Source organism: Amblyomma americanum, chromosome 2 (genome assembly GCF_052857255.1).
Source record: "Amblyomma americanum isolate KBUSLIRL-KWMA chromosome 2, ASM5285725v1, whole genome shotgun sequence".
In the NCBI taxonomy this organism is placed as follows: Eukaryota; Metazoa; Arthropoda; class Arachnida; order Ixodida; family Ixodidae; genus Amblyomma; species Amblyomma americanum.
The window spans coordinates 73,504,413-73,527,707 of record NC_135498.1 but is presented as its reverse complement, the minus strand read 5'-3'; the positions used below and the strand labels follow the sequence as shown (position 1 = coordinate 73,527,707).

The 23,295-nt window shown below is 47.5% G+C and overlaps 1 protein-coding gene across 1 annotated transcript; it reads right to left on the bottom strand.

The window, feature by feature from the left end:
- Positions 1 to 30: 30 nt before the first annotated feature.
- On the bottom strand, positions 31 to 19,447 carry LOC144119758 (uncharacterized). The gene is made up of 6 exons (XM_077652302.1): positions 19,427 to 19,447; positions 18,307 to 18,979; positions 8,288 to 8,354; positions 2,595 to 2,631; positions 494 to 1,256; positions 31 to 151 (listed from the first exon to the last, which is right to left on the bottom strand). Coding segments are annotated over exons 1-6 (1,545 nt in total). The 5' UTR covers positions 19,430 to 19,447; the 3' UTR covers positions 31 to 149.
- Between the last annotated feature and the right edge of the window lie 3,848 nt (positions 19,448 to 23,295).

Below are 23,295 nucleotides of genomic sequence, written 5' to 3'. Positions count from 1 at the left end.
TTGAGTGAGAAAAAGTTGATCCAAGGAGTGTACAGTTGCGTGAACAGGTTTTATTTCTCCCTTTGCGATGGGAATGATGCCCACGAATGAGAGAGAAGGACAGCCATGACTTTTTCTTGCTTTGTTCCAACGAGTTGTAGCTGGAAAACCTCTGAAAAACAAGAGAAGTGAGAAAGAAACATTTAGGGATAACAGACATCGCCAGCACTTGCACGGTGCAATTCTGGCCAGCCCTCAACCGCAAACTCAAATAAAAAAGTAAGCAGTGTGTCCAACTGTATATATATATAGATACCAAGCGACCCAGATATGATATTGGTTAACCAGGCACTTCATGTTGTGGGGACACAGCAAATCGGCTGGAAGTTCCTATCTTTTCTGTTCATATGGAACAAAGTCGACGCAATAACACTCTTTCTAAAACGCTTGACATTGAGCCATTTCGCGCGTATGTTTTAAAAAACAGCGGGGTAATAAATAAGAATATACTCACACTTCCTCTTGCGGAGAAGAGCGCCGTAGTGGTAGGGAGAGCCGAGGCCATAGCCGTAGTTCAGGCCATAGCCGAGGAGACCATGGCCGAAGCCGTAGTGTCCAGCTCCGTAGCCGAGAGTGCCAACACCGTAGCCGTAGACTGGGGCGGCGTGGTAGGCAGCGACAGCTGGGGCGGCGTGGGCAACGGTGGTGGTGGCAACAGCTGGGGCGGCGTGGACGGCAGCGAAAGCTGGGGCAGCGGCGTAGGTGGCGACTGGAGCAGCGTGGGCGACGGTGGTGACAGCTGGGGCAGCGGCGTAGGTGGCGACTGGAGCAGCGGCGTAGGTGGTGGCAACCTTGGTCACGGCTGGAGCAGCGGCAACAACAGGGGCAGCAGCGTAGGTAGCGACAGCTGGGGCGGCGTGGTAGGCGGCAACACGAGTCACAGCTGGGGCGACAGCGTAGCTAGCGACGGCGGGGGCAGCGTGGGCGACGGTGGCGACAGCTGGGGCAGCGTGGTAGGCGGCAACGCGAGTCACAGCTGGGGCGACAGCGTAGCTGGCGACGGCTGGGGCAGCATGGGCCACAGTGGCGACAGCTGGGGCGTGGGCAACGGTGGCCACGGATGGAGCGAAGCCAGTGTAGCCGAGACCGTAGCCATAACCACCGTAGCCAAGGCCGTAGCCAAGACCGGTGTAGCCGAGGCCTCCGTAGCCAAGGCCGTATCCGGTGTAGCCAGCGAGAGTGCTGGTGGCAAGAGCCAAGAGAACGCAAGCACGAATCTGCAAAGCAATATTGTTACGAATTTATTTATTGCTAAGAAACTCATTAAACGGACCCAGAAAGCGGGTCTCAATAAAGGTGCGATACGTCTGGGATGTTAAAAGACGACGGTTCATAATTATTTCCCATCAAGAATTATTTTAGTGTGTTTTATGGAAGCTGAGTTATATACAGACAAAATTTGAACTTCCGCTTATTCGCGCCTTTCCCGCTCCTTTCGCAGCCCAAAACGGCGGCGCTCCTCCGGCGGCCTCACTCATTCGGCCCCTTCGCTGCCTCCTTCGGATGCGGTGCGCGCGGAGTGGCCACGGCCGCGGGAGCGCGTGACATCTGAAAGAATTTGGCCCTGTGAACCAATGATAACCCCTGGGGCTGTTTACGTCATTTGCACGACGTGACGTCGTATGCCAAGTTTTCGCGCGAAAGTTTTGCACCGCGCGTTGCCGCGAGGTGCAAAACCGGAAATTTTAAAAATGTATTGTACATTTTCCGCTCGCTTATGAGGTCTCGTACGCGGCACGGACACTCGGTGGCCTGTAATCTACATAGTGAAAGCATTTTAAAGCCAAACTCAAACACCCATTTCTGTGGTTCTTTAAGTGGAAAAATTTGGGGCTGTATGCGGTAGTTAGGTATTTACAATGATTGTTTTAACTATGTTTCGTATTTGAGCTTCACAGTATTAAAAGAAAACTGAGCTGCAGAGGGTGTACTGCAATTGTTCCATTCAGCGACTAAAAACTGAGCACTGCCTTCGGACGCTTGCGTCGCAACAAACGTGACAGCATATCCTGAAGAATCAGAGGCCTGCGTTTTGATGATACCTTTAATTGCCTAGCTTCTCACGGCATACCCCAGATACGTAACACCCGGCAGTTGTTGCTTCGACAGAGCGCGGAAGCTAAATCCAATATGCGCGTGAATGTTGAGAGCAAAAGCCCAACAAATTCGCCAAAAACTACTTACTCCTCTCTATAGACTCTGTGTTAAGTCGCTGCAACCGACATTGCGGACTTCAGCGCAAGTTCCTTTTTGCACCTCCAGAACAACGCCGCCCTATAGACCTTCACACATCAAAGGCGGCTTTTTTGATCTGACATCGCTTCGGTACCGTCATTGAAAGGCATCTTTTCATGAGCTCGCACTTCAGCCGTAGAAAATATGTTAGAAAGTTCTCGATAGAAGATATTACGGACCTCTGCAATGAGTCATGCCTGCGCAGGTTTATGTATAAGTTTTGGGTTGGTTTAGCAAAGCGTTGGAGTTTCTGGCCTAATCGACTATCAGAGTCCCGTCCTATTTAGGTTCACAGGCAATACAAGGCTTCGTTTGCTTACCATGGTGACTTTGAGCTGCTGTTGAGCCGACTGCTGACTGAGCGTGGTTAGAGGACCCTTTTATACAAAAAGGTGCCCCTACGTAGTGCGCGCACGTGAGCTGCTGCAGGAAACTACAGCTTGAAATTGAAAAAAAAACTTGGAATTCTGCGATTTTGTTATTCCGTACATCTCCTTAAACGGTCGTCGCGCCTGCATATTAATACGCCATACCCACTCTGTTGTGCAACGGAGTACCTCGAACTAACCTTGAAGACTAAGCAATTTAGAGGAAGGAGGCTGTCAATTCGGTATTACTCGTCGAAGCGTGCCATCGGTGCTGGTGTGGCTGACAGCATTCAGTCTTATCCGTTTATTTTGTCATTGTGAACACGCGCAGCTGAGATGTTTGCTTCTTGCTACTAGTGCTCTGGCAATAATATAGATTTTAGTGCGTTAGCACTTTCATTCCCCGCGTTAGTCGTTATGTGTCGGTTTGTCTCAAGCCTGCCTTGCGCTGCAGGCTTCCCGCTTGACCAGGCTTGTGCGTGTGCATATGTATATATGTTTGTGTTTGTTCGTGTGTATATATCTCAGTTAGGTTGTGATGACGTCACAAGTTCACGTGACCTAGGTGTCAGGTCGAAGAAAAATTTATAACAATGCCCTTACTGTGCCAGCGCATCTAATTCGGATTTCGCCTAACTGCGCAAATTGGCCGTCATTTTCTTTGCGCATTTACGCGCATTTCTTTGCTGTTAAGCGCTATCATAGCGGGTATTGCTGACCACCTTTATTTTTTGTTTTACTTATTTATTTTTTTGTAATTTTCCTGATAGTTCCCTGTAATTGGTGTATGAGACCGACTAACAGCCAAGGTAAAAAATTCCGGCAGACTTTTGTGGATGACTTAACTACAATAAATTGCAATTCCAGTGAGAAGCAAATGTTTTTATTGATCAGTTCTCGACGTATGCGTTTATTATTTGCCTGCATTTTTGAAGGCATGAATTTAATGTTGACCGCACAATGAAAAAGCTTTTCGTTTTTCGTGGAGGCAATGATATTGTTTTTGTGTCTCTCTTTAGTCATGTTTGACACACTAGCAATATTAGCAACATTCTATTTGTGCGCCAGCTTTAGTCATATCTATTGCCTTAGAATTATTATCAACGTTTTTTTGTGCGTTCTCTTTAGCGGCGATGCTGGCCGCTTTAGCAATGTTGTAAACTAAGAAGCGCAAAATACCAGACGACGGACAGAGTAAGGGACACAAAAAACAGGTTCACGAGCGCCCTTACTCTGTCCGTCGTCCGGTATTTTGCGCTTCTTAGTTTACAACATGCATCACCAACTAGCCTGGCAGCTTGCTTTAGCAATACTTGATGGTTCAGCTATGAGGCCGCAGATGTTCGAAGGAAGGCATGGGAAGATTTTTGTCGGTGAATCGGTAAGCACGTTGTAAGTATGCAAAAAGAAATGTTCGTTCGTTAGGCGTTTGCCATTTTTATTCATATGTTGAGATGCAGGTCTCGAATAGGGCTCCCTGTAGACGCGGATTTTAGTTTCGTCGTCACTGAACGATAGAGCCATTAAAATCTTAAACTAGTTGAAGAACATGGCTATAATTATCATCCCTAACGACTCGGAAGTGCTACCTTGTCAAAAAGTCGGGCTATCTTCTTCCTCTGCATAATCGATTGTGGCTTCTTTCCTGATCCATCCTGGCAAACGACGATTTATCGCCATTAAGAATTCGAGTAAAACGTGGCGTTTTTCCATGGCCCCCAGAAATAAAATAGAATCCCATAAACTGGCGGCACAAATGCACTGCAGTTGTTGTTCCTTCATGTCTGAAAGCCGGCATATTCAGAGCGCAGCATGCGTAATTAGGTTTCCTTGTTATGTTCTAGGTTTAACATAGCAATTTTTTGAAAATTCAATGCATCCGTAAGATTTTTCGCTAGTTTTCTGTCTCGTAGAACCTCATGTATTTGTTAATAGCCGGCTGTGTTCCTTATATGTGATACCGCAGCGTCCGGTATAAAATCGCTAGAACTTCATGAAAAGCATGATCCTAAATGAGGCTTTAATTGCAAGACGTTACTGTAACTACACAAATTACATGTTGGAACTGAGCCTGTATAGCAGAATGTATAGCATGATTCTTCATTTTCGATATTTTCATAAAAAATTCAGGGGGGCACTTTGTTGACCTAAAGTGCGGTAAGGCGAATGCCTTTAACGCTGTGTTGCTGCTTGTGTCGCTGTCGTCCATTAGGGCGCGCACGCTTGGTTGCTGGAGACACAGGAGAGCGGTTAGGCGGCATCCTTCCAGACTGGCGTTCAAGAAGCGTCGGGCGGGATTGCTCTCGAACAATGTCATTTTTATATGCGAGGAGGTTTGCGAAGTGTCCTGTGCTACGGCTTCGCTTACCGCGTTTGATTGACAAGCACTTATCTTTCAACACAACTGATGACATCTTCCGTTTTATTGGCAGCTGTAGTGTGACGCTTTTCTGTGGACATCTCCGCTGGCGAGTCATGAGCCTATAAAAGCTTTCGCATTAATATTATGGTCGTGTAAACAGTAACAGAACCTTTAGTTATATCTGCAGTCTGCATGTTTACCCTGAAAGGAACCTCGAAGGAATGATAGGCCTGAAGTACCTGTGGTCGGAAGGCTTGGCGCTTCAGGCTTTCTGGCATAAACGGGGTTTAGCAGACACGGTGGATGATCCCGCCATCCAAGTCAGGCTGGGTAGCAAGGCACTGAATCAAGGTATCCAGGTAGGCCGGCTTGAGGCAGTCCATGCTGACTAGCTCTTCACTGCCATTCTGCAGCAAAGACACTGTTTTGCTTGTGCGTCGAATAATTCGAAGTGGTCCGTCGTAGGCCAGGGTTGCAGGTGCCTGCCCATCATTGCGGCGAGGGAAAACTTGTGTGCATATGGCGAGGTCCGCGTGCACAAAGAAGTAAAGTTGTCCCGTCGGTATTGGCGAAGTGAAAAAGGCCGTAGGCTCTTAACGCAGTTCACGAGTCGCTGGAGGTACTCCTGCGACTTCGGCGGGAGTTCCAGAAATTGAAGTAAGTGCCATAAACGATCTGGGCCGCAGGGCACAAGAGGTCTTCTCAGAGCATGGTCCATTAAGGAGCATTCGAAGAGGAAAGGCGTAAACCCGATGGATTAGGTGATGCTGGGGTGAGTATGGAGGGTAGATTTCAGTTGATGGCGAAGGCGCTCTACCGTGCCGTTTGCGTTTGAGTAGTACGCAGCAGCGCGGCAGTGCTTGGCGCTGAGAATGCGTGAGGCCAGCAGACAAGGTGGCCTAGAACTGTCTCTTTTGGTATGTTGTAATGGTGTTGAACAACCAAAGCGATACACTCTTGTGGAGACGAAGACACGTTAAAGAGTCTCAGCGGTTATGTCGTTGATGGGTACAGCTTCCGGCCAGCGTGTGAAACCATCGACCGTAATGAGGAGGTAGCGGCATCTTTGAGAGACAGGTTACAGCCCGATGACGTCTAACACATACGGAGGAAACATTGGCTTCGTGGATGAAAGGCCTGCTGTGGCCTTTTGTAGCGATAGCTACATTACGGTAGCATTTCGAGCCTTCAGCTTGGAGGCGCCGCCACCCTCTGGCTGCGCCGCCACCCTATGGCTGTGCGCCACCCTGTGGTTGCGGCGCCACGCTGTCACATGGTTGGTCACGTGGTGCGGAGCAGGTTCCGGCGGCACGGCGCCGTGGCTGAGCACGTGGTTCGGCATGTGCTTGGTCACGTGAGCAAGTTCCACTCAGCCAGCTGTAGCTATCGCGCCACTCCAGACTTAACCACAGCTAAACCACCGCCAATTTTTTGTGAAGACTGTTATATTTGTGTTCGCTTTTGTAGCTTGTGAACAACTGTTTATTGAAAGTTCGTAGAATATTCTTTTGATATAGCCCATTTAATTGAATTGAAAACTTTATCCTATAAGAAAAAATACACAAACTGCATGATTATTAATTAAATTAAATGTACCGGGTTAGTACAACCACGACGATCTCTTACCTGAGTGCGTGGGGAAATACCTCGCACCTACTTAACAATTTCACTAATTTGAAAAACTCGCACAATATTCGTGCCAAGTGCATTTGCAAATAAAACGTGATATCGAAACATTTTTTTATACAGAAAAGGATATTGTCTGAACATTTGGTTATAAAAAGTTAACAATTTCTTACTTTCTATGTACAGCAGTGTTACAAATATGCCTGAAACCGCGGAAACATTATCATTCATGCGAGTAAATTTATCTTCGACAGATTACCGCAGCACTATGGAATACGAACACATGAAGAAGACACGCAAAACAGGAAGGGAATTGACTCAGCGCCCGTCCTGTCTTGCGTGTCTTCTTCGTGGGTGCATGTTCCATAGCGCTGCTATAATCTGACGACGAAAAACATTGAAACAACTGCCCCAGACCAAAATCCTCATTGAGAGAAAATTTGGTTTGGTTTGGTTAATGAGTTTTAACGACCCAAAGCGGCTAGGATTGAAGGACGCCGTAGTGAAGGGCTCCGGAAGTTTCGACCCCCTGGGGTTCTTTTACCGTTCACTGACATCAAACAGTGCACGGGCTTCAAAGAATTTCGATCCCATTGAAAGTCGACCGTTGCGGCCGGGATCGAACACGCGTCTTTCGGGTCAGCAGCCGAGAGCCCTAACCACTGAGCTACTGCAGCGGCTTGAGAGTAGATTTAAATAATCATTTAGCGTTGCGAACATTTCAAAGCAACTGAAGCCACCTTGAACACGAAACAAACGTTAACAATGACATTTTCACAGCCGAGCGCAATGAGTGGCTTAGTGCAGAAATTTTAAGGCGATAGCCTTAATGGCTCACACTCACGGTGACCGTCCGTCCGTTAGTTTGCCACCTATGTCACGTGACCTTGTTATGTCACGTGATCTTAAGGTCACGTGAAGTTGAGATCACCGAAGATCTATAATTTAGGCAAAAATTGCAAACGGCTTTCGCCTTCCCGCAGTTAAGAGATATCTAAGTGCACCCCAAGAATTTTTTTTTATTTCAGTCATCTCTATGCAAGCTTCACTTGCTTTCGCATATAATAATTAGGGGGAAAACGCAATTGATAAGAGGACGTTTATACGCGAACTCTTTTACGCGCCTTGGCTTGAAGGTTTTATTGACATCCAGCCGTTCAAACACGCAGTCCTCTGCGACATCCTCCCCCCGACCAGTTGCGGCGCATCGCCTTTTTTTATTGCGACAGTGTGCCTGCTGGCACGAGGTATTTGCATTGCCTGCTCTACCTTCGGCTGACATCCTTATGATGAGCTGCGCGCGTCCGATCTGGCTCACATCGGTGCCTCCTACTGCTCGTTGTCGCTCTACGACGCGGCAGACCCCGTTTCATCGCCGCCAGTGTCCGCCTCCTTACCCGCGAAGCTCTCGTCTACACAGTCTCAGTCAGAACGCAGCCCGTCGCAAGAGCTCCTGCCCGCCTCCCAGCCACTCCTGCCCATCGTCTCTGGTCCAGCCATACCATGCCACGAAACACCACGCAGGCTCGGCACAAGCTTTTCCGCATATCTGCATGCAACCGCAAGTGCCGTCTACGCGCCTTTGGGTGTACGTTCGGCCCGGCACTCAACGGAAGCACAAGTGTTCCGTGATAATCTTCGTGTCTAGCACGCTTGCCCTGCATCACCTCGGTCATCTATCTCCTGCGAAGCTCCGCAGAACACGTCGCCCACCTGCGGGTCGCCTGAATTCCATATTCAGTTCACTGGCTGCGCAACAGTACAGCATTATTTTGTTTTATGCACAGGAATGACGGGCCAAAAGTAATCTACACTGGGTGAGGTGAGTTTCGGAAGGGAAAGAAAGGAAGTCTTAGAAAATAGCCTGCCATCTACTTCCGGCTCGAATATTCTCAGATACTCTGCCTGTTGCATGGAGGAAGGAAGGAATAAGAAGGGGGTGTTGCTGAATACTTACGCGAAAGCGTAAATGGCCCGTGTTACTGAAAAGCCGGTGTCGGCGTGATAAAAATTTCCACATTGTTCGAAAAGGTGGCTGTTAAAGACGCTCCCATAGATTGTGCCAGCCATACCAGCGACATATCGGGTATTATGCTCGTGGTATTGCGACAAGCGCATGGACCGTTGGCCCCCTTCTTCTTCCTCACTCTCATATAAACAAGGAGCGGAAGACGATACACGTTACAAGCGTCACATCTCAAGCTGCCATGCAGCAAACTCATCGCCGCAATCATGCTTACCGCACCCCTGTAGCCTACACAGGAATCGAACCCCTGACCCTTGAGTGACAAGTCAGACATGCTGATGTCACGCTACGCAGGCGCACGTTCGTACGGCTTTGTTAAAGCGGGACTTTATATGCATGTCTTTGTGGTCTTCCACATAACCATTATGATTGTGGAAGAGGACACAGTTCCCGTGTCTGCGTGGGCATGAAGAAAAGCTGTCACCTCGTACCCTTGAAGGAAGCGCATCAGTGTCCCCCCAAGGTTCTGAAGCCGGACGAGAGCACATCTCCCTCCCCCTCCCCTCTCTTAGTTGGCCGCAGTTTTAACGCGTATGCGCATGCGCAGCACGGAAGGAAGCAGATGATGCCGCTGCGCCCACGCTACTATTGGCTGCGCCATCGGCCAAAGGCTCCCAGTGCCCCTTGCAAAAACACGTGGCTGCCGCAAAAGCACACGACCTAGTCCGCGGGTGTATTCTAACGCAGGCGCGCTCCACCGACGAGCGGCCGCCTATTTTGTGCTCTGAATTATTCTGTGGGCACCTACACGTTTTATCAGACCCTTATGACTGGGACAGCACTTCTCCCCTATGTTACTCTATGGGATTGGTGGATGCCAGCGGCGTTGTTAAGACAATCCGTCCTTTTGCTGCTGTCCCGGTGCCCCGAAGTGGTGATCTCGTTAATCCCCGTCGTGTGTGTCAGACGTTGACCAACCAAGCCCGCGACAGACTTAGTGGGAAGGATGGGGGCACGTTTTCCCGGAACCGCCCGAGGACTCGTCAGCGGGACGATGCGGCTGCGCGTGGAGACGCGAGTAGAGTCGCACGGTTCACTTCTACACAAAAAATGGTGGTTCGCTTTTATACAAACTAGTGCTCCTGCGCACTGTGCACACGTAAACGGCTCCAGGAAACTTGAGCTCAAATAACAAAACGGCAGGAATTTCAGCGATTTTGTTATTCCGTGGGACTCCGTAAACCACCGCCGCAGCTGCATGTTGAAGGGCCGTACGCTCATTGTAATGCAACTGATTACCACGCTCTGACCTTGCGGAGGAGCCAGCGAGTGGGAGGAGGGTCTCAGAACTTAAATCACCTTCATAAGCACAGTAGCCTTTCGATCGAGTGTTTGATCGGTTTTCTTGTTGGAGGCTGGATATTTCTGATTTATTCATTTTTCTTGTTTGACATTGACACTGGAGGTATTTGTTTTTGGCCCTTGATGCACTAGTGCTGATTTTCCTTCTTTCCGCATTTCTTTGCTTTTTTCGCAAATCAATTGGGCTCTCATGAGGGATATTTCTGGTGCTGCCCAGCTTGATTTTTATTTTTCTGGTTTTTCAGGCATTTTGTCTGCTACTGCCCTTTTTGTTCCTGGTTTAGCATGATTAGTTCATCCTGTTGGGTGAGATGGTGGGTGGTTATCGCGAGGAAACATTTTGCGCAATGCATCACTACTTAGGTGAAGCCTTATTTCGAATAGAGATCTGAAATTCTTCGCCCTTGATGGGTGAAACAATCAGAGAAATTTTATTTCCTCCAAAATACGAACACTATTTATTTAGGATTTCATGTCATGTTCGTAGCCTGTGTGAGTGCGATAGATTTATTTCTCATTACATCTTTCGAAATCCGTCTTCTCCACCTTTTCTCTTCGCTGTTCACGGCGGCAATAACATAACTTTTGACAATACGCAGTTTTCCACAAATCAGGTTTTTAGAAAAGTCACTAGTATAAGTTTCAGAGAATAATCGGTAGCCTCAACATTCAGCAGGAATATCGGATGAAGGTTTGTGCAGGGGGCAAGTGCGTTGTAGTGACGGAAGCAAAAATTGACTCATAGAGCAAGTGGATTTCTCCACGGCATTTTGAACTATCGGTTTTATGCTGCGACCCTTGTAGGTGGTTGATGTTACTGATTCGCCTTCATTGAAAGAGATAACCGTGAAAATCTTTTCTTGGCTGGAGAACATGGCGAACATAACTTTCACTCGACTTCAAAAGGCGGACTCGTACTAAAGGGCGGTCTGCCTTATTTTCATGAACGATTGATTGTAGTTTAGTGCTTGATTCATTTTGTAAAATAACCAGGGGTTCGGAAAAGTTCTAAATCAAGTAGCGAATCGAATACCTTCCTTTACTATTGCTTGAACCGAGCAAATGTTTATCGTCAAAGTTATTCAAAACGAATCGAATATGTTCTAAACTTTTCGAATGCTTAACAATTATTTGGCAGGAGGATCGAGTAGAGCCGGCCGCATTTTTCTTCGACAACTCTACAAAAAAAAAAAAAACAGAGGCGACAGCGACGCCACGTACCGTCCTCCCGCGAGCAATATGCGTGGGTTGAATTGTTCAGTGCCATGCCACTGTCTGTTCCCGTAGCGGAGCTTGTAATGTTTATACCTAGCTTATAAAACTGAACGGTGTGGCAGGGCTAAGGCGAGTTAAGGAAACTCTGCCGTCGGTTCGCAAATTGTGTCCCGCGGGCTGCTATTCTGTGTTCGGCAGGCACTCACTTCTTTCACTCCCTCCTTTATCCCTTCCCTTACGGCGCGGTTCAGGTGTCCAACGATATATGAGACAGATACAGCGCCATTTCCTTTCCCCAAAAACCAATTATTATTATTAGGCACTCACTCTGGACGGCCTGACCTTTCTGGTACATTCCTTGCCAGCGCGTCGATTCCACACACCATGCCTGCCTTCTTAAAGCCCATTTCTGAGCGTAGTTCAGATTAGCTCGTTCATTACTTTGACGCGGCAGCGTCGGCGCCGTCCACTGCAAATGCCTAGGCAGCGCGCCTGATGCAGCGCACCAGGAACGAAAAATGAAAATTGGTTTTTGGGGAAAGGAAATCGCTAAGTAACTCTCTCACATATCTCGGTGGACACCCGAACTGCGCCGTAAGGGAAGGGATAAACAAGGGAGTCAAAGAAGAAAGGAAGAAAGAGGTGTCGTAGTAGAGGTCTCCGGAATAATTTCGACCACCTGGCGATCTTTAACGTCCACTGACATCGCACAGCACACGGGTGCCTTAGCGTTTTGGGTCCATAAAAACGCAGTCGCCGCGGTCGGGTTCTAACCCGGGTACTCCGGATCAGAAGCCGAGCGCAGTAACCAGAAACGACGCAGCGTATTTCGTTTTGACGCTAAGGCCAGTTGTGGTGGCTCCTCCAGCGATCTTAGAAGCGTGCCAACACACTACTGTGCTCTGCTGCGGAAGGTTATATATGCTGAGAACGCCGGCGGCGCGATGTAAAATGGGCATAGTAAACAAACCGTTGTGTCTTGTTGAATGTGTAGTCGAGGGTCACATATCGTAGCTAACGCTCATGTTGTTACGGATCGTTCAGACGACGCGGGTCGAAGCACAATGGGGGACCAGGACCACAGGAGCAGGACAGGCCAAGCGGTCGCGGCTGGGCTCAAGAGCGAGTTCTGCCGAGCTTCTACCTCTACACCGTCAGTCGGCACCCCGCTGGTTGAAGATGACGTTAAGTGCAAACTCAAGAGAGAACAATAACACACACGACACGGCTCTCCTCCCGAAAGGCGCACCGTTCAGATGCGCAGAGAGGCAACATTAACGCTGAAAAACATGTGTAGAGCGCGAAAAGTTAGGCCACGCGCTCCGAGCGGTCTCAGTACGCTTTCAGGTGAGCTACGTGAGCAACTTCGGAGGCAGGCGGGCGGCGGGACGCCCGCTTTACGATCGGCAGCACTTAGTAATTTAAGTCGCCTATACGGCGAATTACTTCGTACGGGCCAAAGTTTCATTTCAACAACTTCTCGCTAAGACCACGGCGTCGAATTGGGCTCCACACTCACAATCGATCACCAGGATTGAACTGAACATCACGGTGGCCTTGGTTCTATCGGCGAGCATCGACTTGCTGGCGGGCTTGGATACGAAGGTGGGTCAAAAGTCCGGCTTCTTCTGCAAGTTGAGCGACGAGTGGAGCATCGGCGTGAGCGTAGACGTCTGGCTGGTGGGGCAACATAGCGTCGAGCATGGTAACGACTTGCCGGCCATGCACCAGGCGAAATGGCGAAAATCCGGTGGTTTGTTGAACTGCAGTGTTGTACGCAAAAGTTACGTACGGTAAAACTTCGTCCCAGGTTCGGTGCTCGATGTGGACATACATTGAGAGCATGTCAGCCAAGGTCTTGTTAAGGCGCTCGGTCAGCCCGTTTGTTTGCAGGTGGTATGCGGTAGTTTTGCGGTGGGCGGCGTGACTTAAGCTCAGTATCTCTGAGATAAGTTGAGACATAAATGCCGCACCATGATCAGTGATATGGACCTCTAGGGCACAGTGTCGAAGAACGACGGACTCGACGAAAACCTCTGCCATATCCCAAGCCGTGGATGACGGCAGAGCGCGTGATTCGGCATACCGCGTGAGGTAGTCCGTCGCAACAACAATCTATCAGGTGCCCGATTGCGGCTTTGGAAAAGGTCCGAATAGGTCCATACCGATCTGCTGGAACGAACCGAGCGGTGGGATGATGGGTTGAAGGCGTCCCGCAGGCTTCACGGATGGAGTCTTGTGTCGTTGACACTCGCGGCCGGTCCTGGTGTAATCGTGAACAGTCTTCTCGAGTTGTGGCCAAAAGTACTCCGACCGTATCCTAAGTGTCCCGAGGAGGGGTCATCATGAGATGCTTCTATAATTTCGTCGCGTAGATCAGTGGGCACAACTAAAAGCCATGACCTCGGGCTCAGGGCAAAGTTCTTCTTATAAAGAACGTTATAAAGAAGGCTGTTTTTCAGGTACACACAGTCTTCCGTGGTGAGAAAGACAAGCTCATCCTATTTGTGCGAACAATCGGTCCTTAAAGCCGACGACTATTGTGAGCTTTGTGAGTTTTATGAACATTTCTCAGTTGTTTGAGTTGCGTAAAAACAGACGTTTGACATTGCTGGTTACATGAGGTACGCTTTCTACCCTCATCTGGGTGAATAAAACAATGACAATTAAGATAGATGAACCGCTGTATATCCCAAAGTTGTTTTTTGTAACCAGGTTGTACTCATTGTATTCTTTGTCATGTGTTGACGGTGTGCGGCCTCGTCTACAGAAACGTTCAACGAACTCTGCAACGCCATGAAGGGCAACAAGATACGCATGACCGACGTGTCGATGTCTTTCGCCTTCGACGAAGACTTGAACTGAGTTTGCAAAAAAGAGGAAATTTCTTATGAAAAGGGTGCTAATAACCTGTATGTCCCAATAGTGTGGCTGTAGCCGCTTCTATTCATATGGAGGAAATCCGACAACGAAAATTTTAATGATATCGGATACAAATCGGTGTGACGAATTTTTATACTGTAAAGAATTCCCATCCAGAGGCGACTGTCTTGCTATTAATACAATTACTATCAATAGTAAGGGGTGCAATAGAGGATGTGTGAAAGGCGCAGCGCTATCTCATGCGCGCAAATGAATTTGCTCGTAATATTTATTCAGTAGAAAAACAAAACTGCTGTCTGCTGTTGGGCAAGCACGTGCAAACAGACTCCTGCACTACATGTGAAGGGTCAGATTTCAACAGAAAGTTCTCTTTCGACGTGCACCCAGCTAGACTACTTCGATGTGTGTTGGAATAAGATACCGCTCAACTTGTCGTTTACCATCTTCAATGCGGCAGCGTTAATAGGTGCCGTCCCGCATAAGACCCGGCGTCATCCTGGAGGCATTGTGTCGAAAAACCCTGTTCACACTTGTGTGTACGGAATAAATATAATTGAAAAGAGGACTTGCGATGTGAGATGAAGGTTGGCGCTTTCTTACACAATAAAAGTCATTGATTTTGCGTAAAGAAAAATTTCCGTAAATTGTAGTCAGGATTACAACCCATGACCCCAGGGTCGGCAGCCAGGCACGCTTCCGACTAGGGTACGTAGGCACGTTGGCTTGGCTGAGGAACAAGGCCGAATGATGTGTGGGCTGTTGGCTTAACTTGAAGCTAAGGTGGCAATTATTGGAGTGAACCACAGACGTGCTAACTAGTGACATACTAAATAAAGTAACATTATCTGCATTAACTGCAGTGTGGAAGAGTTCAAAGGCAAGAATATTGAAATCTCGTGGTGATAATTGTAACAAATGTGTGGATGTGACAAAAGAACAGTGACTATGTGTGAAGAGAAACCACTGAATGAAGCCATTAATTCTTTTGCGTAAGAGCCTTAACAGCCGAGCCTGAGTATCCCCCTAATTATTTAATGGCACGTGAACATTCTAAAGAGCACCGACGGCAGTGTGGGGTATCTTGTGCAAGAGTACCAATCTCTTTACAGCTTTCGTATTGAAGCCCCGATTTTACGCAAAGTTTTGCCGGTGATTTGTGTTCAAATTACGGTGCAGACTTGAAGAGCTTTCCAGTTATGACGAAGTGAGAAGGCAGTTCCTCGCATTTATTTACACTCCTGTCGCGTGCAACCTGCCTGACGTATACAGTGATCCGTGAGCTTGAACGACGAACTAGATGAGGTAGATTTTTTCAGAATATACCCCTCCTTTTTTCTTGTTGCTATCAACTGCTGACTGCGATATCTGATTTGAGCGCGCCTTCAGTCCGGTTTAAAAGGTGGCGCTAGAATCTAAGACAACCATAATATACACCGAAATCTGCGTGGGGCTCTTTAACGGTGACGTTGAAAAGTGCGAATATGCATGGCATAGTTAAAATATGCAGTTCGTTCAGAACACCTCAGTGCGATTCATATTTCACATATATGGCACAGTTTTTTCCTTTTGTACCCGTTACCCAGCTCTAGGTTCCACAACACTATCGCTTCAATTTTGCGCCGAAGGCCTAAAATCACAACGCCACTGTTTCATTCGAAACGGTTTACATCTCCGGACAGTTACTTTAACTGTAACAAGCATGTAGTCAGTGGTAGTTCCCGGTGTGTTTAACCTTACTGCTTGTGTTGTCGCACTGAAATATGGAAGGAGTGAGCTCCATGCGCGCGAAAGTGAGCGATGCGACGAGACAGCGCGGCGACGACCGCTGTCGTTTCCTCCGTCGCTTATTGGGCGACCTCCAAGCAATCGAAGGCGGCAGGCGGCGCGCACCGGCGACGTGCACAGCGGTATCGGTGCTTGCGCATACGAGCATAGTAAACACGACAGTAACCTGTTCTTTTTTCTCGCTCTTAAAGTTTAGCGGGTGCGCCTCACAACCAGGGCAATGGAAAAAGTTTCTCTACGGCGGCAATGATCAAGCACGCTTGCGGAGATAAAGACATACCACACTGTGCCTGCGCACACCGGCCTAGTAAAACACTACCGTAAACTTTCACTTCTATCTTTTTGTAACTGAGCAAACTATAATATGCAAGTGAGAATATGCGCCGCGACTGCGAGTGATTGTTCATGTACATTCTGTTGAAACATAGCGGCTCGGTGGATAGGGCGCCGATACGCGCAGCATGACACGCATTTCTCTTTGCAGTGCACCTTTTGTAGCCCGCTCCAAACGTTGTTACCACTCAGTAGCCAAGAAGCAGATTGTTTTTATTATTTGAATGTTGGAAGTCTGACTGACATCTGTAGCAAAGTAAATATTGTCTCAATGGCGGCGATGACCAAGACGACGCGCTTGTTGGGGCGGGGACAGATCTTGGTGGAGGCGATATGCGACAAACCCGATGCGGCCAGCGGGGGTCTGAGTAGCTAATCTCGGGGGGACTTCCAGACCGCAAGCGGAATATTCTATGGGTGCTGATCTGAGCACAGCCAAAATTTTTTGCGCTGCGGCGTCGCTGTTCGCTTGCCGCTATCGATTTCGCGTGAGTGTTCGCGTATATGAGCTCAGGCTTAAATACAGCCTTTTTCTTTGACTATATAAATCAGGAATCCGCAACCTGCAAGCGTCGGTTAATAAACATTCATATTTTATCTGTAGCGATGATCTGCTAATATTCTGACATCTGCGCTGGCATTCTGTTTGAGATTCGCTGTATTTCTTTTTGCCCTACCTTGCGCCTGGTGCGGCACGAAGGCTGCAATATGTAAATTTCAGTACATAAAAATTACGCATCCCAATAGATAAATAAATAGTTGAAAAGTATGGCATTGCGCAACTGGCGGGGGTCGTTTGTGGATATACCTCAGTCCGCACAGATCCCAACACCAGAAGGCGTGAAAGTGTGCATAAGCAATCCAAGCAGAGCAACTAAATCCCGGGCAACGATTTAAGCTTGTCTATTCAGCAACAGAGCTACCTGAAAGTGTGTGTGAGATTATTCGTCTCACTACCCTAACAAGCAAATGTTCGTGCACTTGAAATTAAAGCAAGAATTTTAGTGCACATTCCTTGAGCCTAGGTGTAAATGTAAGTTGAAGTTAAAGCATTTGAAGTATCGAACAGCTACGATAGCTATATGGGACGAAGTAATGGCAGCTACCAGATTAATTTTACTACCCGTGGTTCTTTTTCTTTCGCTCATATCGCAAAGACAACGGGCATTTTGACAATTTCACCTACATCGAAATGCGGCGGCCATGCCGAGCCACGATTCGACGACCGTGGTGAAAGAAGAAAAACGCCTGATCCACTTAACCACTGTGTCGAGTTACATCTGAGTGAATTTAAATTATAAGAGCATCAATTTTGACATACCAGCGCAGATTCTTGCCCCATCTTCAGAGTCAAACTTCTAGTAAAGTTGAAAACCGAGTCCCACCATCAGCGCTAACTAAAGGTCAATGAAGGAGCTTCGTTTTATGAAATATCAGGGGTATAGACAGCGCAATGCTTGCGGCATGGCTTCCGAAATCATGCTCGTGAGACTCATGAAATCTTTACTATTATCAGGAAACAACACAACGCATCAGCTCCACCGAAACCAGCATAGAGAACGGAAGCAGCTGGTGCGGTCTTGCTGCATACCTGCAAGCCGTTTTTAATATAATTTGAACAAGCAATGTCGGAACATTAAGCTGCGACACTACTGGCAAAAAATAGAGACAATGAATTTACTGTTGTGCAAACTGTTTTTATTTCTCCCTCAACGCTCACGAATGAAGGGAATGGGTAGTCATGAATGGTGTTCTGGCTATTCCAAAGAGTTGCAGGTGAAAAATTTCTGAAAAAGAACAAAAATAAACAGCTCTATTATACAACACAAACACCGAAAGCAGTTGATGAATGCAACGAAGTGGTACACCTAAGGCACACCTTAAGTGGACTTGCAGACAGTGTGGCTTCTTATATACTATATCCAAAGACACTCAGCAAACGGAGGGATACTTCTTCGCTGAGAAGGCACTGTGCGATGAATAGGCCTGTGAACTCTTTGTTCTCCTAAACTTGCTACATTCATTTCCAACAACGCCATGCGAAAAAGCAGCGTTTCTAATGCACTGCCGGGATTGAGGCACCTCGTGTGCTTGTTTTTAATGCGCGGGGTAGTAAGCAGGGATATACTCACACTTCTTCTTGCGGAGGAGAGCGCCGTAGTGGAATGGAGAGCCGAGGCCATAGCCGTAGTTCAGGCCGTAGCCGAGCAGACCATGGCCGAAACCGTAGTGGCCGGCACCGTAGCCGAGAGTGCCAACACCGTAGCCGTAGACTGGGGCGGCGTGGTAGGCAGCGACAGCTGGAGCAGCGTGGGCAACGGTGGTGGTGGCAACAGCTGGGGCGGCGTGGACGGCAGCGAAAGCTGGGGCAGCGGCGTAGGTGGCGACTGGAGCAGCGTGAGCGACGGTGGCGACGGCTGGGGCAGCGTGGGCGACAGTGGTGAAGGCTGGAGCAGCGGCGTAGGTGGTGGCGACCTTGGTCACGGCTGGAGCAGCGGCAACAACTGGGGCTGCGTGGTAGGCTGCAACGCGAGTCACAGCTGGGGCGACGGCGTAGCTAGCGACGGCTGGGGCAGCGTGGGCGACGGTGGCCACAGCTGGAGCGTGGGCAACGGTGGCCACAGATGGAGCGTAGCCAGCGTAGCCAAGACCGTAGCCGTAGCCTCCGTATCCAAGGCCGTAGCCGAGACCGCCATAGCCGAGGCCATAGCCGAGGCCACCGTAGCCAAGGCCATAGCCGAGGCCGTAGCCGGTGTAGCCAGCGAGGGCGCTGGTGGCAAGGGCCAGGAGAACGCAAGCACGGATCTGGGAAAATAAATTTTGCGTTTACTTAGAGTTATTCAATTAAAAGATATTGGAGCGTTATGCAGTCATTTGGAATATTTATCGGATATAGCATGACGTGCAGGATCTGCACATGGTATGCCGAGCACCTCTGAATAGACTAGGCGTCTTTTTTTTTTGTATTGACATCGTTGCGGTGCTGATATGAACATGCACCATGAGGTGATCTTACACTGCAGCTAGTTGCTGCAGGAAACGCTGGAGAAACTTATTAATCGACAGCTCTGGATGAATATATGTTATTAAAAGCTTGTCCCGCACGCCACATAGACGTAGTTTAGTTATCAGTAGGGGCTAGGGGGGGGGGGGGATTGGTTGTGTGAAGGCTCTCGCGTCTGTGGTTCTGTCAACGATCGGAATGAATTGCCCACTGTTCTTCGCATGCAGTATAAAGCTTGAGTAACTTACCATGCTGACTTCGAGCTGCTGTTGAGCTGACTGCTGGCTGAGCTGAGTTCGCGAGTGCTTTTATACAAAAAGGCCCCTCTCAGGTTTTGCGCGCATGAGCTCGAGGAAAATTTAGGGCAAACCAAAAAATGGCGCAAATTTTTGTAATTTTATTATTCCGCACGTGCCTGCACACAGCCTCGACGGCTGTATGTTAAGAGGCCGTACGCGGCCTGAAGCGTAATGAAGTACCGCGCCCTAACCTTGAAGAGGACGCAAGTAAGCGCAAGGATGATCCCTGTTCTTAGGCCCTCTTCTTATGCACGAGCGCTCCTCGATGAAACGTTCATCCATATTGGTTTCGCAGGGGAGGTATTCGGCGAGGTATTTGGTATTTGTTTTTGGTGCGCTAGCAAAAATTTAGCTTTCTTTTTTTTTCAACTCCTTTAGCCCGAGGAAAAGGGGAGTTCAGAAGTTTTGTGGACTTAGGTTGATAAGTACGCTAAAGGGTAATTATTATTATTATTATTATTATTATTATTATTATTATTATTATTATTATTATTATTATTATTATTTTATTTCCTCTTTTCATTGCAAACGTTGGCCTGCCAATGCCTCAGATGGCTTGTGTGGCACTGCCCGGCAGCAGACAGCATATAAATCATGCACCGAACAGAGGTCGAAAAAAAAAAAGATGTGAAGAGAAAAATGGATTCGAAAAGAGCGAACGCAAAATATACACAAAAGGAGAAAAAATAAAAACATGTAAAAACTTGGCATCAGAACAGAATACTGGAACTAACACAATAATTGCAAAAGACAAGCTTTCGCTATCTTTTAGGAATTAGCAGAAAATATTTTTAGGGGTAACCGGTTAAGAAGAAAACGAATAAAATGTTTTCGAAGACGCTCGCCGTAACGGCTTCGTACTCTAGGCACGAGAGAACGATCGCAAGTTCGCAGATCTTTAGCAGGGTCATATGGTGTACAAAAACTGCTCGTCCAGTTGTGTTTAAAAACTACTGCTTCTGCAAAAAGATGAGAAATCTCAGGTATATGTTAAAGTTTAAAAACGCTACAATTTTCATCGCGTGGCCTACCATGTAATACTGATTTAAGGGTAGATATCAGTATGCTGTTCACATTATTTCGCCAAAAGGCAAAGCAGAAATAAAAGCAGCGAATACCTTAGCGTAACACACTGTAGTCTAAGGCATATACAATTTTCTTGCGTACATACATAGGGCAAAGGGTCTTAACAGAGTGCAGCAAACATGCAACTTTCCGGAGATGAGAACAAACAAAAGACAAATGAGTATTCCATGACATGTCGGAATCAAAGAATACTCCTAATTATTTGGCTGCTGATACAGGCATGATTGATGGACAATAGCGATGAGCGCAATTTAGTCGGTGAAAACGAATTGACACATGTTTAGAAATGCCTTTTAAAAATTTACGAAAAATACTAATTGTGTCTTTCTATTGTTCACATTAATTAAGGTATTGTTGAACCATTCCAAAACTAACTCTCTGCCGTGTTGGATAAAAGGCAATGCTGTCTTATAGTCCTTGTGTCTAGCAACTAATACCGCATAATCAGCGTACTAAAAAATGCGGTACAGTTTGCATTGTAACTGCATACAAAGAAACTGCGTTCATTGAGCATTTTTAAATATATTCGCTACCAATGTCAATCCATGTGTTCATGCGAGAGATTTCAATTTGACAATTCTCTTCTAAATCACATTCTACTGTTCACGGAAGGATTCACTCTGCTTCATTACGGAGTTTTTCATGTGACTGATGTTCAGAAGTGTTCAAAACAGCAACATATACAGAACAATTGCTTGCATTAGCAATTGTATGCCAACTGATACAGTAAAGAGCTGGGTGCTCTTTGGCTGTTGTTGTGGAAGGCGCGTTCGGTAGATAAAAAAAATAATTATTGAGGGGCTGTCATTGTACACGATACTTTCTAACTATGTTCTTTGGCAGCACTCGCTGGAGAAGACGAATATTACTATTTCATCCTCATTGCAGTAGATAGCTGCTCAAATTTACTCTTGGTACAAGGGCATCGCGAACACCACCTTCAGTGACAACTTGACACTGATGGCTTCCTCTGATTGCCGCTCACCCTTCCTGCTATGCTTAATTGATCATGGCTTGGTTTCTTCATACCTCTTGCGAAACCCCACTTTATAACCGGTAGAAATTTTACTGAGCAGTGGGAATTTTTCATGCTAACAAGTATTCAGTGTATCTCGTCGTCGAAAGGAGGTGTAACCATGAAATCCATTACAGAAACATCGTAGCGCATTTTAATTACGACGTCTCATAGATGTTAAAAGCCGCATTCCAGTCCGGGAGCTTCCGTCTTCTGGTTCTTTGCTTTTCTTTTCTTAGGATTTCATAGCGAGAGACTGCACGTTCGGCTACCTTCGCCGCTTTTAGTGCGTGCCAACCCGCGCGACTAGCGAAAGCATGCTAATATGGGGTCGTGGTCTCGCCACCACGCTCGCGGTCAACGTATCGCGGTGGACTGCACGACCGCAACCACATTTATTGCAGCTGCGTCGACGTGGCAGTCGACAGAGCGCTGGCGGTGGTGTCCGCCCGTGGGGAAAGTCGCAGCGTTTTGACCAGCATGCTGTGGCGCCATATTCTTTTCTTCGACACATTTCCAGTGCTGCTAACTCTTAACGTCACCCACGTTGCACGCGTGACAACCTCATGTGGCAACGGCCCAGTTGCTTTAAAGGAACACTGAAAGAGGCGTTAAGTCATGCCAGACTGATTGGTTTACGTCATGTTATAACAAGTATCTCATTTTTGGCGAGAATATACCTATTATAGAACAGAAAATTGCGCAAACGCGAAGTTCACGCGGCGAACGCCACGCGTTGATCAGTGAAACTACGGTATTGAAGTGTCTACAGCACTTTTGCGAAGGAAGATATTATTTTCTTTTCATGGAAACAGCGCAGCAGACGGGACCAAGAAGGGAAGACACATACACGGGCGCTGACTATCAACTGAAAGAAATTTATTGCAGCATCGTTAATATATAAAACCCATACATATGATAAAATCATGAAACTAGGTCACAAGATTCTTCAAATCAGCCATCGAGAGATCTGATTTCTTTTCTTTTCAGGTTAACAGAAGGAGTGCTGACGCACTTCTCCCCTCGTTGATGTATAGCATACGCCTCAAAAAGTTCGCGGTCAAGCTGGTTCTGGTAGCGTTTAAGAACCTTGGTCCTGTCCAAAGTGGCAGTGCACTGGCATGAGGACATATGTTCAGGCAAGACTTCCGGCAAGCGGCCACGACGACGCAGGAGCACGAGGGCAGAGAGAAAACTGTGTGATCCCGTACATGCACGGTGTGAGTCATCCGCTGAAAAAAGCCTTAGGGCGGTCCGACGTCAGGTTGGTCTTCTCTGCGCCAAACAAGCTCGGAAAGCTTTGCAAGCTGGTTAACCGAGCAGATACGGTGACAAAACAGTGTGGAAAGAAGCACGAAGAACCGTTCATTGATTGTACAAAGGAAGTCGTCTATGATATTCCTTTATCGTTTGGATCAGCATACATAGGCGAAACTCTGCGCTGTTTGAATGACAGGCTCAGAGAGCATAATAAAGATATAAAAGACGGCGCAAGGAAGAACTTGCCTGAACAGATGACCTCATGCCAGTGCACTGCCATTTTGGACAGGACCAAGGTTCTTAAACGCTACCAGAACCAGCTTGACCGCGAACTTTTTGAGGCGTATGCTATACATCAACGAGGGGAGAAGTGCGTCAGCACTCCTTCTGTTAACCTGAAAAGAAAAGAAATCAGATTTCTCGATGGCTGATTAGAAGAATTTTCTGACCTAGTTTC

Coding starts and splice junctions, on each gene's coding strand:
- LOC144119758 (XM_077652302.1), bottom strand. Junction 8,355..18,306: donor TCTCCTCCGCAAGAAGAAGT/GTGAGTATATCC, acceptor TATGGAATTCAG/GCGACCCGCAGGTGGGCGAC. Junction 2,632..8,287: donor GATGACCGAGGTGATGCAGG/GCAAGCGTGCTA, acceptor AACCACGCTCAG/TCAGCAGTCGGCTCAACAGC.